This window comes from Schistocerca nitens, chromosome 3 (assembly GCF_023898315.1).
Source record: "Schistocerca nitens isolate TAMUIC-IGC-003100 chromosome 3, iqSchNite1.1, whole genome shotgun sequence".
Taxonomy (NCBI): Eukaryota; Metazoa; Arthropoda; class Insecta; order Orthoptera; family Acrididae; genus Schistocerca; species Schistocerca nitens.
In genome coordinates, this window is record NC_064616.1 from 411,204,070 (window position 1) to 411,222,060 (window position 17,991).

Consider the following 17,991-nt stretch of genomic DNA (forward strand, 5'->3'; position numbering starts at 1 on the left):
CCAACCTATGACTCGCGACTGAGGAAGACCTAGAACGACGAGGACACCTGCAATGTACGAGGCAATTCTTCTTGCAGTTGACGATAACCCTAACGTCAGCGTCAGAGAAGTTGCTGCTGTACAAGGTAACGTTGACCACGTCACTGTATGGAGAGTGCTATGGGAGAACCAGTTGTTTCCGTACCACGTACAGCGTGTGCAGGCACTATCAGCAGCTGATTGGCCTCCACGGGTACACTTCTGCGAATGGTTCATCCAACAATGTGTCAATCCTCATTTCAGTGCAAATGTTCTCTTTACGGATGAGGCTTCATTCCAACGTGATCAAATTGTAAATTTTCACAATCAACATGTGTGGGCTGATGAGAATCCACAGGCAATTGTGCAATCACGTCATCAACATAGATTTTCTGTGAACGTTTGGGCTGGCATTGTTGGTGATGTCTTGATTGGGCCCCATGTTCTTCCACCTATGCTCAATGGAGCACGTTATCATGATTTCATACGGGATACTCTACCTGTGCTGCTAGAACATGTGCCTTTACAAGTACGACACAACATGTGGTTCATGCACGATGGAGCCCCTGCACATTTCAGTCGAAGTGTTCGTACGCTTCTCAACAACAGATTCGGTGACCGATGGATTGGTAAAGGCGGACCAATTCCATGGCCTCCACGTTCTCCTGACCTCAACCCTCTTGACTTTCATTTATGGGGGCATTTGAAAGCTCTTGTCTATGCAACCCCGGTACCAAATGTAGAGACTCTTCGTGCTCGTATTGTGGACGGCTGTGATACAATACACCATTCTCCAGGGCTGCATCAGCGCATCAGGGATTCCATGCGACGGAGGGTGGATGCATGTATCCTCGCTAACAGAGGACATTTTGAACATTTCCTGTAACAAAATATTTGAAGTCATGCTGGTACGTTCTGTTGCTGTGTGTTTCCATTCCACGATTAATGTGATTTGAAGAGAAGTAATAAAATGAGCTCTAACATGGAAAGTAAGCATTTCCGGACACATGTCCACATAATATATTTTCTTTCTTTGTGTGTGAGGAATGTTTCCTGAAAGTTTGCCCATACCTTTTTGTAACACCCTGTATATACATATTAGTGTTCTATTGAAATCATGTTCCCCCCCCCCCCCCCCCCCGCCCATTTGAATAAAGTGTCACTGTCCACAATTGCCTAAATGACTGGGATTAACCACCCGAAAACCATAAAGAGATTGCCCAGCTGAACCAACTTCCAACTTGCACTGACTTGGGGTGAAAGTGAGACAGCACTCATCTTCATGACATACTTCTAACCTTACCATTAGTGAAACAACTTTTGTTAAATAACTGTCTACATTTTTATAATCTTCATTTCCTATAATGATGAATTTCTTTCATAGATTGATATGGTGTATCTCCCTACTGTTCAAAAAATTCTCATAATACACAATTTTGACTTCCTGCCTGATCAGTTGTTTCTACCTATTTTTACTACGCATCTTGTGGCTTACGATAACTTGCCATTTGAAAAAGGTTTAGAATTCTAACTTTCCATATGATTTCATTATTGTTTGATAAAATATACACTGCCTGATGAAAGAAGTGAAGCACCCAGAAGGGAAGGAGTAACCAAAATCAAACATCAAGGGTTGAGAGGATATGAGATGTTATTTCAGTGTTTATAAAATTGAGGCAAACTGACAAAGAGCTTAGAAGGATGAGCCCACTTATCAGTATGACATTGCGCCCCTCTGGCATGAGTTCATACACTGATCTGGCTAGGAATTGTGTTGTAGAGCCATTGTATACTCTCCTAAGGCAAGCTGGCCCACAACTGTTGTGCTGGGTCCTTGACATCCCTGATATTGGCACTGGGATGGAACTGACATCTGAGCTGGTCTCTCACGTTCTATTGGTGACAGCTCAACCTCATGCAGACAGTTCACAGACACATGTGCCACGTATGGAGAAGCATTTACCTACTGAAAAATGGCACCACAATGCTGTCACATGAGAGGTAACACACGAGGATGCAGGATGTCGGTGATGCAATGTTGACCCATCACAGTTCCCTCAATTACTACCATCCATGATCTGGAGTGATATCTGATAGCCAACCACACCATGATGTCGGGAGTAACATTGCTGTGCCTCTCCAAAAGATGGGAACTCTACCCAGATGCCACTACACTCACCGATGGCGGTCATCTGGCTCAGAAGAGGATCGCTATTCGTTGCTGTACACAATGCGATGCCATTCATCGGCTGTCCATAATATCCACTCATAGCACCACTCGAAGTGTAGCCACTTGCATTATGGTGTTAATGGTATTCTATACAAGGTAGTGATATCCTAGTGTGGCTGCTGCTAGTCTCTGACCAATGGTACTGACACAGATTGTTGCAAGGAGTCCATTACTTCTTCTCAGACACCAGGTGCAGTTGTGAAGGGGTTACTATGTGATTGGCGCACAATACAAAGATCCTCACTAGTGGTGGTCAGACAGGCTTGACTGCAGCCTTCACGACGAGTATGCCTCCCCTCACGTTCCCATGCAGTGCACTGCCACATCTGAATGCCCCACGAATCTAGATATTGCACAATTCGACCAGCCAGCCAATAGAGACCCGTAATGAGGCCCCTTTTAAACCCGGTCCTGAGTTATCTCAACACAAGTGTGTGGCAATTCTGTGACCTCCTCTGTGATCATTCAACATCTGATACTACTCACACCCCTTAGATACTCCAGCAGGCCTGGTAACAACACTAAAAATGAACAACACTAATGCACTCTGGTGGTCATTCTACCTACCTATCACAGAGAATTGCAACCTTAATCATTTATACGTCCACTGACATTGTTTACATGTAGGAAGTTTACACTGACATCCGACCATGTCTTCTGGGTGCTTCACTTTTTTGTCAGGAAGTGTACTTAATTTTATTTTTAGTTAATTTGGTCTTTGCCAAGTTCATTTTTGGTGTCATTTACAAGAATGAGTGAATGTAATATTGTTTCCCATTTTTTTTTGTTTACGATATAGTCTACTGTTTGATATTGTCTCTCTTCTGTTCCACTGCAATAAAACACATGTCCTGTCTAATCCTATTTATGGCAGATCCTGTTTTTGTTGAGTGGAACGCAAACACTATACACACTGAAGTGGGAAAAAAACTGGTATAGGCATGTACAGTCAAGTACAGAGATATGTAAACAGGCAGAATACGAAGCTGCGGTTGGCAAAGCCTATGTAAGGCAACAAGTGTCCGGCACAGTTGTTGGATCGGTTACTGCTGCTACAATGGTAAGTTATCAAGATTTAAATGAGTTTGAACATGGTGTTATAGTCGGCACATGAGTGATGGGACACAGCATCTCCGAGGTGGTGATGAAGTGGGGATTTTCCCTTATGATCATTTCATGAGTGTACCACAAATATCATGAATCTGGCAAAACATCAAATCTATGACATCGCTGCAGCTGGATAAAGTTCTTGCAAGAACGGAACCAATGATGACTGAAGAGAACTGTTCAACGTGACAGTAGTGGAACCCTTCTGCAAACTGCTGTAGATTTCAATACTGGGCCATCAACAAGTGTCAGTGTGCGAACCATTCAACGAAACATCATTGATATGGGCTTTTGGAGCCAAAGGCCCACTTGTGTACCCTTGATGACTGCGTGACACAAAGCTTTACGCCTTGCCTGTGTCCGCCAACACCGACATTGGACTGTTGATGACTACGAAACTTGTTGCCTGGTCGGACGAGTCTTGTTTCAAATTGTATTGAGCGGATGGGCATGTACGGGTATGGAGACAACCTCATGAATCCATGGCTCCTGCATGTCAGTAGGGAACTGTTCAAGGTGGTGGAGGTTCTGTAATGGTGTGGAGTGTGTGCAACTGGAGTGATACGGGACCCCTGATATGTCTAGCTATGACTCTGACAGGTGACACGTACATCAGCATCCTGTCTGATCACCTGCATCCAGTCGTGTCCACTGCGCGTTCCGACAGACTTGGGCAATTCCAGAAGGACAATGTGACACACCACACATCCAGAATTGCTACAGGAACACTCTTTTGAGTTAAAACACTTCTGCTGGCCACCAAACTCCCTAGACACGAACATTATTGAGCGTATCTGGGATGCCTTGCAACATGCTGGTCAGAAGAGATCTCCACCTCCTAATACTCTTATGGATTTATGGACAGCCCTGCAGGATTCATGGTTTCAATTTCTTCTAGCACTACTTCAGACATTAGTCGAGTCCATGCCACGTCATGTTGTGGCACTTGTGTGTGTTCATGGGGGCCCTACACAATATTAGATTGGTGTACCCGTTTCTTTGGCTCTTCAGTGTATTTAAGGTATACACCACTAGTGAACACTGTACTTTACCTTTCAAAACAATATTCTTCTTCAGAGAACGCAAACAACTTAAATTTAAATTCTGAGCTTCAATTTTCAAATTATTTTTAAGTGTTTATTGAATATGCAAACTGATTCCATATTTTTTACATTTCCAGAACACTTTTGACACCATTGCTCACAAGTGACTTCTAATCACATTGTGTGCCTACAGTGTATCCCCTCAGTTGTGTGACTGGATTCGTGATTTCCTTTCAGGAAGGTCACAGTTCGTTGTAACTGATGGATAGTCATCAAGTAAAACAGAAGGAATATCTAGCATTCCACAAGAAAGTGTTATAGGCCCTCCGCTGTTCCCGATTTAAATAAACAATTTAGGAGACAATTGGAGCACTCCTCTTAGATTTTTTGCAGATGATGCTGTCATTTACTGTCTAGTAAAGTCATCAGATTACCAAAACCAACTGTAAAATAATTTTGACAAAATTTCTGCATAGTGAAAAATGTGGCAATTATCTCTGAATAAGGAGAATGGCTCTGAGCACTATGGGACAACTTCTGAATAAGGAGAAGTGTGAGGTCCTGCACATAAATGCTAAAAGGAATCCACTAAATTTCCATTACACAATAAATCACACAAAGCTAAAGGCTGTAAATTCAACTAAATACTTAGGAATTACAAGTATAAATAGCTTAAATTGGAACGATCACATGGATAATGTTGTGGGGAAAGCAAACCAAATTCTGCGACTCATTGGGAGAACACTTAGAAAATGCAACAAGTCTCCTAAAGAGACTTCCTACACTAACCTTGTCTGACCACTTCTGCAGTGTAGCTCCGTGATGTGGGATCCACATCAGATATGATTGATGGAGGACATCAAAGAAGTTCAGAGAAGGGCAGCTTGTGTTGCATTATTGTGAAACAAAGAAGGGAGTGTCACAGATATGACATGTGAATTGGGGTGGCAATCATTAAAACAAAGTCTTTTAGTGTTGCGGCAGGCAGGATCTTCTCATAGAATTTCAATTACCAACTTTCTCCTCTGAATGTGAAAATATTTTGTTGGTGCCCACCTACATAGGCAGAAATGTTCATGATAATAAAAAAAGAGAAATTAGAGCACAGATGGAAAGATTTAGGTGTTTGTTTTTCCCGCATGCTGTTCAAAAGTGGAACAGTAGAAAAATAGGTTGAAGGTGATTTGATGAACCCTTTGCCAGGCACTTGACTGTGAACTGCAGAGTAATCATGTACAACATGTATATGTAGATGTAGATCCCAAGCCTCGAGCATACAGTGAATGCTTATCATCTATCTCCTAACAGACAGGCTGTAAGAAAGCAATAAAATATACTTTTTGCGACAAATGACTAAATAAATGACAAATCATAAACAGAGTACCTTTCAGAGTTATGATTTAAATAGTAATCTAAGTAAATAATTATATGATTCTAGTTGACTATGAAACAAAACAAGATATAGGTAATTTTATATGTAAAGACAAAAAAATCTACCACAGTTATTAACAGCGCAATCAATACAACTGCCAAGAAAAAGACAATAGCCACGAAAATTTATGAAATAAATATGAACAAGCACCTTGTTGCAATACCCTGAGAAGAAAACCACTGATAAAGGAATGAAAGATGACTTGAACATTCTGCTTCAACATAAACCTGGCCCTTTCAAAGTGAAGGAACCACAACAATTAGTTGACACAGAGGACATGAAATCTGTTCGTGCCTAACTTAATACCATAAGAAGAAACTAATAATGATATGCAAAATATTCTGAAAACTTCAGCATAAAAAGTAGGAATTTTAATATACGAGGGAGATTAGAAAATGATGCATAATAATTTTATCATCAAAAAGTTTAATAGGTAACAAAACAAAAAAAAAAAAAAATCACAAATGAACTTACATCTTTTACCCACTTTTCCACATAGTCAATAATGTTCTCAACACATTTTTCCCACTGTGTTACCAGTTTCTGCATGCTCTGTTCGTAGAAGTCTATTTGGTTGAAACACAGCCATCTGTGGACTGCTGATTTCAATTCCATATCTGTCGCAAAGCACTGACCAGCCAGAAATTTCTTCATGGGACCGAACATATGAAAGTCCGACGGTGTACGGTCTGGACTGTATGGTGGATGTTGGAGCACCTCCCACACAAATCTGGCAATTTCCTCACAAAAAGGAACAGGAACATGGGGATGAGATTGTCTTGAAGAACTTCATCACTTCAGCATTAATTTTGTGGGTCTGTCATGAAGAGCACGATGCAGCTCAACCAAAGTTTTAATGTAGGCTGCAGCATTTACAGTGGTCCCGTGTTCTGTAAACTCCACCAATAACACACCATGTATATCCCAGAACATTGCCACAAGCACTTTCCTGGCAGATTGAGTCACACTGATTTCTCTCTCTCTCTCTCTTTTTCTTTGTGTGTGTGTGTGTGTGTGTGTGTGTGTGTGTGTGTGTTGGGAACCAGCATGTTTCCACTCTGCAGAGGCCTGCTTCGTTCTGGGTGTGTAGTGGTATGGCCACAACTCATCACCAGTGATGATTTCTTTCAGAAAGTCACGAGCTTCTGTGGCGTAACGTGTTAAGTGATCCAAGCTTTTCATCATTTGCTGGCCTTTGTGTTTGTCAAGTTCTTAGGCACCCAGTGAGCACTAAATTTGTGAAATTTCAACATGTTATGAACAATATCATACACCAGACGATAGGAGATGTTGAACTGTGCGATAAAGGTCACAGTTGCAAACGCTAATCTTTCAAAATTGCTTCCTCAGTGGCTCCGAAATTTCGTGAGGTTGGAGCTGTTACCGGCTGCCAGGTGCATAGTGAATAATTAAAGGTCACACAGCTTCCTTGGAAGAATGTGCACCACCTGTAGACATTGCTATGGTCCGCAGATTCGTCCCATACAGTCCCTGTGAATTTGACTCTGTTTATGCCCTTTTCCTCACAAATATCTTCAGAAGATGATGACAATAAGATGCACACCCTGTTTGTGTCATAGTTCTGGCTTTTCTCACTGGAACTGCACATGAAAACAAAATAACCTCTACAGTGTAAACTTCAAACTATATCGTCATAAGATTTCAATACTCAAGCTGCAATATCAGGGGAGAAAAAAAATTATTGTGCATTACTTTCCAATCCTCACTTGTAGTTAGAGTAGAATTTTGTCTCATTAAGCACAAGACAAGAGTGAAATAGCATACTACAAATATGACATTTTTATACATCAGTACTGGATGCAAATGATATTAAAAAATAATAATACAGATTGCAAACATTCGGGTAAAAAATGCTTTCGTATCATTTGCTGTCAATCACTGATGGATATCAACCAAAATAATTTTTTATTGAAATATAAGAATGAGGGAATAGCCATTTTTTATCATTATTTGATGACCAACTCTGTTTAAGAGTTACAAAAATTGACCATTGTCTCAAAGATGTCTCAACACAATTGTGAATAAGTGGATATTTTTAAAGAGATATTGCACGCTGAGGGACTGTACATTGCTCAGAAGTGAAAAGTGAATTTGGAAATGCCATAAGTAGCAACTGAAAGATATAGTTATCAATATAACACACAGCACCTAAAAACAACTGCCACATATAATGAGCTGCTTGTAAAAGGGTTTCCTCCAAAATAGACTACTGACAAATAAAAAAATAAATAAATAAATAAAATAAAATAAACCTTCCTTAATTACATAACAACGATTCTGAAGCATACTGTAACGGGACTTCAAAGTACATGGATCAGCAATAACTGTCATATGTTACAGTTCATAAGGATACCACATGACACATTCTAGTACGAAATTAATTACACTTTTAACTAAAAATCATTTCAGAAAAAATAATTGCTTAAAATAGCCAACTCACTTGATGATACTCTAGGTAAGACCCTTTCACTAGTAAATACTGTGTAAGAATGGCCACACAGGATACAACAGAGCAAACTATTAGAATTAGTATTGAAGGTTTGGAACTTGTCTATCACAAAATGCGTACCAGTATTAAAAGAGTAACTTGAAGAGATATGATACAAAGCCAAATGGCATGACATATTCAATATAAACAAACTTACCTGGAGCATTTACAGCAACAGTAGTAACAACTTCTGTGTTAGGATCATTGGGATCAAAAGGCAGAGGGTACCCTCTACAAACTTCCAATGTAACTGTCTCATTTGGAGCAATGGACTGGAAAACACTAACCATATCATGGTGTGTGAAGCCTAGTACACAGGTTTCATTTACATAGACCAGCACATCACCTGTAAGAAACCATTATTAACATAACTTTAGTAAATTTTTAAACGCTCAAGATTCTAATTCCAATTCTTTCTTCTATATATGTACCAGCACTTGTGGGACAATAAAATAGTCTAAAATGAAAAAATAGCCAGAGTTGCCCCAACAAATTTTTAAAAAAGACTACAAAGGTATTAATAAATATTAACCTACATGTAACGTTATTTCACACTATTTTGTGATCTCCAAACTCCATAAACTGATCTAACAAAACTAACATATTCACTTAACAGAAGCAGTACTCCTTACCTGTTTGTAATTTGCCATCAAGCCATGCTGGTCCTTTTGGAACAACGGATTTAATCTGGAGGAATTCTTCTTCAGTGTCATCACCACCAACTATTGTGAAGCCCAGACCTCGAGAAGATTTAATAAGTGTAGTTGTTATCCTTTCTCCTTGAAGCTCATTAGGATTACGAGTAAAAAATGCTCGTTCGAAATCTGCAAAGAGATACAGAAATATATATATATGTATGTATGCTTACATATATTTATGTTGCCATCAACAAAACTGCACCAATATATGGAACAGAGAAAATTTCACTAAAGGAACACTGAATATGATGTGTCAAATGAAAATCTATGCTTGTCTGGGATTCAAAACCACATCTCCTCCCATGTCCCAAGTAGTCAGCTATCTGAGCATGCCTCCAAGATTACTAAAATTTTCATGTTTTTGTATGTCCATCCTCCTCACTGGAGGTTTGAGGGACTTCAGCTGTTCACTTATGTAATAAAATGGAACACCTACAGCCGTCCTTATGATGTTATTTATTATATGGCTACCAGTTTCAGTGCTTCAGTGCACCATCTTCAAGCCTTAACTGCTGCTGAGGGGGTTAACTCCAACAGTAGACATGATTCATCAGTGGTCTCTGTGGTTGGAGACACAACATCGTTGTTACAGATAGTCTGCGAAAACCAGTTCATAGATGTTGGCCACTGACGAATTGTGTATATGATTTAAGCCCCTCAGTGTCAGTTAAGGCCTGAAAATGGTGCCCTAAAGCACCAAACCTGATGGCCATATAATAAATAATGACATAATAATGGCTGTAAGTGTTCCACTTTATTAAAAAACTTTCATTGTCATTGATGTTTACTTCTATTACTTCCAAATACTAGAATCAGAGGTTCTCCCTTAGAGTATGTGGCAGTTGCATCATCAGGGTGTGGAGAGGATTTGGGGGATGATGAAGGCTTGCCCTGACACTGATATTAAAGACAATAAAAAAGTTATTGTTCTGAATTATACAGGAACATCACATACAAGGCAGAGGCCTATCTCTATGTTCCTCGGTCCTGAGGGGAAGAAGGAAAAATTGGAATTTTATAACCTCACCTTCAAAAGGCAACAAACCTTCAAAAGTCAACAAACAAACCAACTATGCCTATACACTGACAGCATATTAAACACAGAAGTTGCACAGTAGCAATGAAACCACAAACAAGATGCAAAGAATGTAAAGTACTCTCATAGATTACAAACCTAGCAATTTGACACAGAAGCATGCACAAATACTAATACATCAGGAATCTAGCAATTAAACTATCAGAATTGTAAGAGATGCATTGATCACCTGAACTGTTGACACAATATACAAGTAACACACCAGGACATGGGTGTACAAAACTGTTTATTTGACTCTAATGGAACTTTTAAAGTAAATATATCATTCACCAACAAGAAATATATAAGTAATAATCGTAGCTGATAATAGCACAGACACATCACTTTTCTGGAAAAATATCACACTTAAACAGCAATAGCACCAAGTGAAACCCCCCCCCCCACACACACACACACACACACCACATTGTATATGGTGTGAATCAAATAGGTACAGACGCGATTTAAGGAAGCAGAAAAATTAGTACCCAATTATCCATAGCTTCTTTTAGATTCTGTGTTTAAAGTACACCATTCTAAAACTTTTCTGTTTCATCTTGTTTAGTAACCTCTCCTAGTTGACTAGCACTTCATATGATGATGAGCAACCAAAGTTGAAACTAGTAATTAATTCCATAAAATGCTTTGTTACTATTGTACACTGAGTTTTCCAATAGACTCGATGTTGAAAGTTATTGGAATAAATAAATTGATTCAGTTTAGTTATTATAATGTTTCATCAAGTAATAACTAACTGAAATGGAAATTACTGTTCAACAAATGATGGAATAGGTCGTCACTCCATGATTGTGCAATTACAGATATGCAGTAAATAAACAGCATCCATGTTGTGCTTTCTTATAGTAGGCTAGCTGTACCTGCAGCTGCCCTGGCACATCAGTAGTTTTGTTATGATGAGTGATGGTAGGTAAGCAAACTGTTGTACATACAACGTTAACTGCCCTCACATGTTTGCCTGTTCAGGTAAGCACAAAAGCACAGCTCATGATGTGCACATCCCCCCCTCCCCCCCCCCCCCCCCCCCCAGCTATCCCAATACACGATGAGGCGGCATGCACAGCATTGCTGTTGAACAGTGTATACAGATGAGCAGGGGCAGGAGTGCTGATCCGTGCATCATGCTATCAAAGTAGCTATACATTATACAACATGTGCACCATGCAACAACTTTAATACTATTTTAACACAATTTATGCCCACTGATGTAAAAATGATGTTCCATTCCTTACTTCAACCTCTCAGGGATTGATTTTTCAATCTTTTTTAGGTAGATGTTATTCCTCAGGGTTCAAGCTATCTCTATATCAAATTTCATCAAAATCATTTCAATTGTTTAGTCATGAAAATATAACAGACAGAGTTACTTTCACATTTATAATAAATTATTTAATAAACCACAGAATAATGTAGATAGAGAGGTAAAAATTGACACACATGCTTGGAATGACATGGGGTTTTATTAAAAAAAAAAAAAAACCCATATGCTAGACGCGTGAAAGATCTCTTGCGCGCGTCGGTTGGTGATGATATTGTGCTCAGCCGCCACTTTCGTCATGCTTGGCCTCCCAGGTCCCCAGACCTCAGTCCGTGTGATTATTGGCTTTGGGGTTACTTGAAGTTGCAAGTGTATCGTGATCGACCAACGTCTCTAGGGATGCTGAAAGACAACATCCGACACCAATGCCTCACCATAACTCCGGACATGCTTTACAGTACTGTTCACGACATTATTCCTCGACTACAGCTATTGTTGAGGAATGATGGTGGACATATTGAGCATTTCCTGTAAAGAACATCACTATGCTTTGTCTTACTTTGTTATGCTAATTATTGCTATTCTGATCAGATGAAGCACCATCTGTTGGACATTTTTTGAATGTTTGTATTTTTTTGGTTCTAATAAAACCCCATGTCATTCCAAGCATGTGTGTCAATTTGTACATCTCTATCTACATTATTCCGTGATTTATTCAGTTTTCCAATTTATACTGACTTTTTGATCACCCGGTATTATATAACTTTAAGTTTTTTCTTTTTTTTTATTATGTATTTGGCCAGCTATGGACCGCATACAACTTAAGACTTATGGTGTTTCTTTTTCTTCCGTTCTTCCCAGTACTTCTTCATTTTCTCGCCAACTGCTCGTCTCTGCTCATCTGTCCACATTCTCTTGGGTCGAGGTTTTGGCGCATCTTCTTCATAGTTTGCGTTTTCTATAGGTAGCCTAAAGTTATTCCTGTCACGTATTATTTCTTCTGTAACACCTATTTTGTTGGCGTCTTTCTTTACCGCTTCTATTCATCCTACAGTTTTTTTCAGCTTACTAACGTAATTAAAAATTTTCTTTGTAATCCATGTTTCTTTCATTCTTTTTAAATGTCCATAAAATTTTAGCCGTCTCTTCCTCATTGTATCTGTGATCTTTTCTGTATTTTTGTATAGGTCTTCATTTCTCCTTTTAACCCACCTATTTTCCTTGTTTCTCTCAGGACCTAGAATTTTTCTTAATATTTTTCTCTCTCTTTTTTCTAGTTATCTTAATTCACCTTTCTTATTCAATGTTAGGCACTATGACCCATATGTTGTTTGTGTCCTAATAACTGAATTATAATGTTTAATCTTTGCTTGTATGGATATTGATTTCTTATTGTAGTAGTTTTGTGTTAATATATATGCAAATTCTAACTTTTTTATTCTTTCTTTATTTGTTGTGTTATCCAGTCCATTGGCTTGGATCCACTCCCCCAGGTATTTGAATCTATCAAATCTTTTAATTTTTCCATACTTTGTTTTCATAAACTTTTCTGTATTATGTTTGTGTTCTATATACTCGGTTTTTTCGTAGGATATTTTAGCCCAGTCTTTTCAGCAATCTCGTGTAACATATCAAGCATAACTGTTGCGTCTGTTCGGTTTTCAGTTATCAATGCCATATCATCCGCAAAGGCTAAACATTTTACTTCGAATTTGTTCTTTCCTTGGCCCATGCTTATACCCTTTGTGCCTCCGTTTTTTAATGTGTTTTCCCATGTTTTTACTACTTTATCTAAAACCAAGTTAAAGAGAATTGGGGACAGTCCGTCACCTTGTCGAACTCCTGTTTTTATTTTGAATGGTTCAGAAATTTCGCCTTGAAACTTAATTCTTGATGTTGTATCTGTGAGCGTTTGTTCAACAAGTCTTCTGGTGTTTTCATCTATCCCTGATTCATAAAGTATCTGGAATAGTGTTTGTCTGTCAACTGAGTCGTAGGCCTTCTTGAAGTCTACAAAAGTAACTAGTGTATTTTTATTTTGTATAGCTCTCACTCTCAAAATTGTTTTTAAATTAAGAATCTGTTCTGCACATGATCTACCTTTTCTAAATCCTGCTTGATAATCTGCTATATTAGGTCCTGCTTGTTCCTATATTCTATTTAAAAGTGCTTTAGAAAGTATTTTGTATGCCACTGGTAACAAGGATATGCCCCTGTAGTTGTTGGTGTCTCTTTTATCTCCTTTTTTATGGAGAGGGTGGATTATTATATTATATTATATTATATTATATTCTCCATAATCTGATTTTCATGAAATAAAGCCTACATGTTGCCCCAAGTCACACTCAAGTTACCTGTGAAACCCTCATGAAAATTCGTCTAGTACTTTTGAAGATTGTGTGTCCAAACAGAAGATAGTTTTACAGTTTTATTATTAGTGTAGATGGTGACTGTACGTTATGCCAGGTACTGTATGTTTCATAAATAAAAGTAATTGGAGAAAAAGAGAGGGAGGTAAATGGGAGAGGGGGGGGGAGAGGGGAAGTGGGAGAGGGACCGATATATTTGTATGTGCTGTCATTTTATTTTAATACATCAATTTTATTAAAATATTTCACTTACTATTTGATCTTTTTGATGTAGAACTGTGACCATTTCCACTTGTTCTAGATGACTGTGAATTCTGAGGCTTCCTATACTGTGAGTAACTGCCATCTTCAATCTCACTCGATCCAGTCACTAGAAAAGAACAATAAAATCATGTCAATCATCAAAGGTAGAAGCCAAACATGCTACAATTAAATGATGGTAAATTGATTGTTCACATCAAATGCTGTGCATTTAAATACTAAATTATTCTTGGAACACACAGCATCTGATGAGATTTCATTAGGACAACTGGAGTATTCTCCATACGTAACAAAACTGAGCAGTAAATGCTGATGACTGAAAACTGAACATGCTGTATTGTCAAGAACACTCAGCTGGCGTGCACGTGACCTGGATCATAGAGAGTTACTGACACAGTGAGTGTACACAGATTTTCCATAAAGATCTATGCACATAGTTTACAGCTTTGTTATAAGAGTATTCCTCTAGAATACTTTTAAAAAATTTCCCATATAAATGAGAAAAGGTATGAATTAATTAAAAAGTGGCTTGAATCTTTTATAACCATCCTTAACTTTTTAATAGAATAAACTCTTAGGCAAATTGTATCATATTCTATAATTAAAACTGTGTTATAAAGGTAACCTAGGTCAATCACGTAAGTGGTCAGCATACTGTCATAGTTTTCAGTGAGAAAGTGTACTTCAAAACTGACTCATTCCACATCATGGCAAGATATTGCAATTATGATGCATGGAACATGCAAAAAACTACCTAGTGACTGACTGTTGATGTGTTTGATGAAGAATATCTTCAGAAACTACTGACAGGGAGGAGGAAACTACACACTTTTCCTGTTTTCTTATACAGCACAAGTTAAGTCATGAATTATGAATAAGAAGAAAAAAAATGTTGTGCACAGCTATAAAAACCTTTAGGAGAAAAGCAAGCTACGGTACATGTTAAGACATAATTATGAACAAGAAATGCATATCGAATGCCCGTGGCAGTTGTATTCCACTGAACACATTTGGATTGACTGGCCCTTCACTCATAGTTGTTGTAGTCCTGTGTGATTCATTTGTGAGAGAACATCATTTGAAACATCTTTTATGTAACATCAAACTATTACTCTATGTACTAAGTAATTGCTATATTAGTCACTGATGTGTCAAAGTGGGGGTGCTTGAAGAAACAGGGTGGAAGTGTACAGTGTAATGTCTTTATGACATTGGGGTCATTAATGATTAAGCATTACCTCGGGTGGACAAAACTGGGGAACAAAATTGATCATGTCATTGCTGAAAGAACATTCCCACAATTTGTCTGAAGTGACTGAGGGAAAACAGAGAAGTTCTAAACCTGTATAGTCAATCAAAGAATTAAGCCTCACCCCCTCCCCCTCCCTCAATATGAGCCCAACACCTTATTCACTGCTTACTCTTGTCTGGTGGAGAACCAGATGTGACACAATACACCAACCGCATCCTTATGTAAGGACTACTGCTTGTACCTGTACTTGATTGAGAGCTGGTCAGAAATTCCAGACTACAAAACAATTTTGATGTCTACAAAGAACAAGAAGCTACATTACCAAGAACAATCAGCTGATGTGACTTGGACCATAGAGGGTTACTGCTAGTAGTCCAGTTTTAGTTCTATGCTGAACTAAGCAATTTACAGGTTCTAATGCTCATGTTGCACAGAAAGTTAGTATAATATGGTTTCCAGAATGAGATTTTCACTCTGCAGCGGAGTGTGCGCTGATATGAAACTTCCTGGCAGATTAAAACTGTGTGCCCGACCGAGACTCGATTTCGAGTCTCGGTCGGGCACACAGTTTTAATCTGCCAGGAAGTTTCATAATATGGTTTACTAATAGCAGTACTGATTATATGTATGTGATTTTTTTAACATTAATCTTTATTGATTGTGCCATAAACCAAATATGTTTACAGACATTGTGCATTTAATCAGAAATAAAACTTCATTTTCCTGTGACAATGAGTTTTTAAATGTACAGGGTGGTGCACGAAATGTGTTACCAATTGTTTCTTTCACAATTTACGACACACATTAGATATCCCGCTGGGATCTCTACAGCAGTACCAGCAGAGCTTGGAAAAACAAATGAGTTATGAAATGACGTGTAATTCACGATACTGCCACTAGGAGACTAGTAAGCAGCAATGGCCGACAATGGAAGACTGACGCCACAGCAACGATTGGCAATTGTGTTACTTTTTCATGAAACGAAAAGCCTTGTTGTGACTCAGAGGTGTTTTCAACAACAGTTTAACTCACGATGGGTCCCTTGCAAGAAGACCATCCACAGGTTGTACGATAAATTTGTACAGGAAGGAACAGTATTGGAAGTGAAGTGACCTCGGCCTAAGCCTGTTTGTTCACCAGAGAATATTGAAGCCGTACGAGTTGCTGTACAGAGAAGTCCTGGGAAATCGCATAGAAAGGCAGCAGTGCAACTGAGAATATCCAGACGCTCCGTTCAATGCATTCTTAAAAGTGACCTCCATATGTACCCATACAAGATGACCTGTGCACAGAAGTTCACTGAAGAACACAAGCTGCAGAGACTACTGTTTGCTCAGTGGGCGGAGGATAGGGAAGAAACTCTCTACAACGTTTGGTTTTCAGCCGAGGTGCATTTTCATTTAGACGGTGTGGTTAACCAACAAAATGTACGCTTTTGGGCCACTGAAAACCCACAAGTGTTTCATGAACGACAACATTACGCTCCGAGGATTACAGCATGGGCAGCAATTTCCAGTCACAGACTTATTGGAGCCTTATTCTTTGAAGAAACTGTGAACAGCGAGCATTATTTGAGCATGCTTCACAATAGCTTCATTCCACAGCTTCTTGCTACTGCCTTGCCCTTCAACACGCAGTGGTTCATGCAAGATGGAGCAAGGCCACACTGTGTTGGAGTTTTTACACGAGCATTTCGACATGCGGATCATTTCACTCAGGTTTCCAGGTCACTTCAATGATGGACAAAATTGGCCCCCCAATAGTCCAGACCTCAACCCATGCAACTTTTTTCTTTGGGGATACCTAAAGGAAAAAATTTTCCCGAAACGTCCACGTGATTTAATGGAGCTCAGAAGACTTATTCTTCAAGCTTGCAGTGAAATTACGGAAGACATGTGCCGTAGGATAATCACTAACTTCAGTGTTCATTTGAAGGAAGTTAGGAAACGAAATGGTGGACATATTGAGCATGTGCTGAGTTAGAACAAATCTCCATGGACGGCTCTTCATTGTAGTATATGTTCCTTTCAGATTGTATTGACAATAAAGTTTATATTCAAAAACCCTGTATTTATCTGCAAGCAATAAGAGACATGCCAATTATCCAGCCTATATCGAACAGCCCAACAAAATGATTATCATTAACCTTTCTTAGGTTGGCATATGTCTTTCAGTATGCACTAACTTACATATAGCCCTTGTTACATCCATCAGGAGACCCATGCAAAACTTTCAAACTTTTATAGTTTTCAATAATGGTAGTATTTGCAATAAGTGTTGTTGCTGGGATAAGAATAGCCGTGGGAATGAAGACAAAACATTTTTAAAAATGAACCAAATGGTGTGAAATAATAATCGTCCTTGTATAAACAACTCTATGTGTCCAAAAATGTGTTTTGCATTCGGAATGTTTGGCCCAGCTTGTACAACAGGCAGATACCAGGGACTGCCAGTAGGGCCACATAACCTGTAACTTTCACTCGACAATGAGTTTCAATTATATGTGTAGATATCAATCCCACAAGAAATCAACTTATCTAGGACAATACTGTGATTAACACAGTCAAATCCTTTGGACATGTTCTGGGAAATCCCATCTGGTGCTATTTTATTATTTAATGGTTGTAAAACTTGTTGAGTGAAGGCGTAATGGCATTCTCAGTGGAGCTGTTCTTCTGAAACCCAAACCGTGATTTCCTGAGAATATTATTGCTCCTCAAG

The 17,991-nt window shown here is 38.8% G+C and overlaps 1 protein-coding gene across 2 annotated transcripts in view; it reads right to left on the bottom strand.

Annotated features, from left to right (window-relative positions):
• LOC126248356 (membrane-associated guanylate kinase, WW and PDZ domain-containing protein 1) overlaps window positions 1-17,991 on the bottom strand; it is a 408,513-nt gene that overhangs the window by 89,420 nt on the left and 301,102 nt on the right. For both annotated transcript variants that reach the window (XM_049949272.1, XM_049949273.1), the window contains exons 6-8: window positions 14,011-14,127; window positions 8,972-9,163; window positions 8,497-8,685 (exon numbers count right to left, since the gene is read on the bottom strand). In XM_049949272.1, the coding sequence (XP_049805229.1) occupies window positions 8,497-8,685; window positions 8,972-9,163; window positions 14,011-14,127 (498 nt within the window). The remainder of the gene's footprint in view (window positions 1-8,496; window positions 8,686-8,971; window positions 9,164-14,010; window positions 14,128-17,991) is intronic.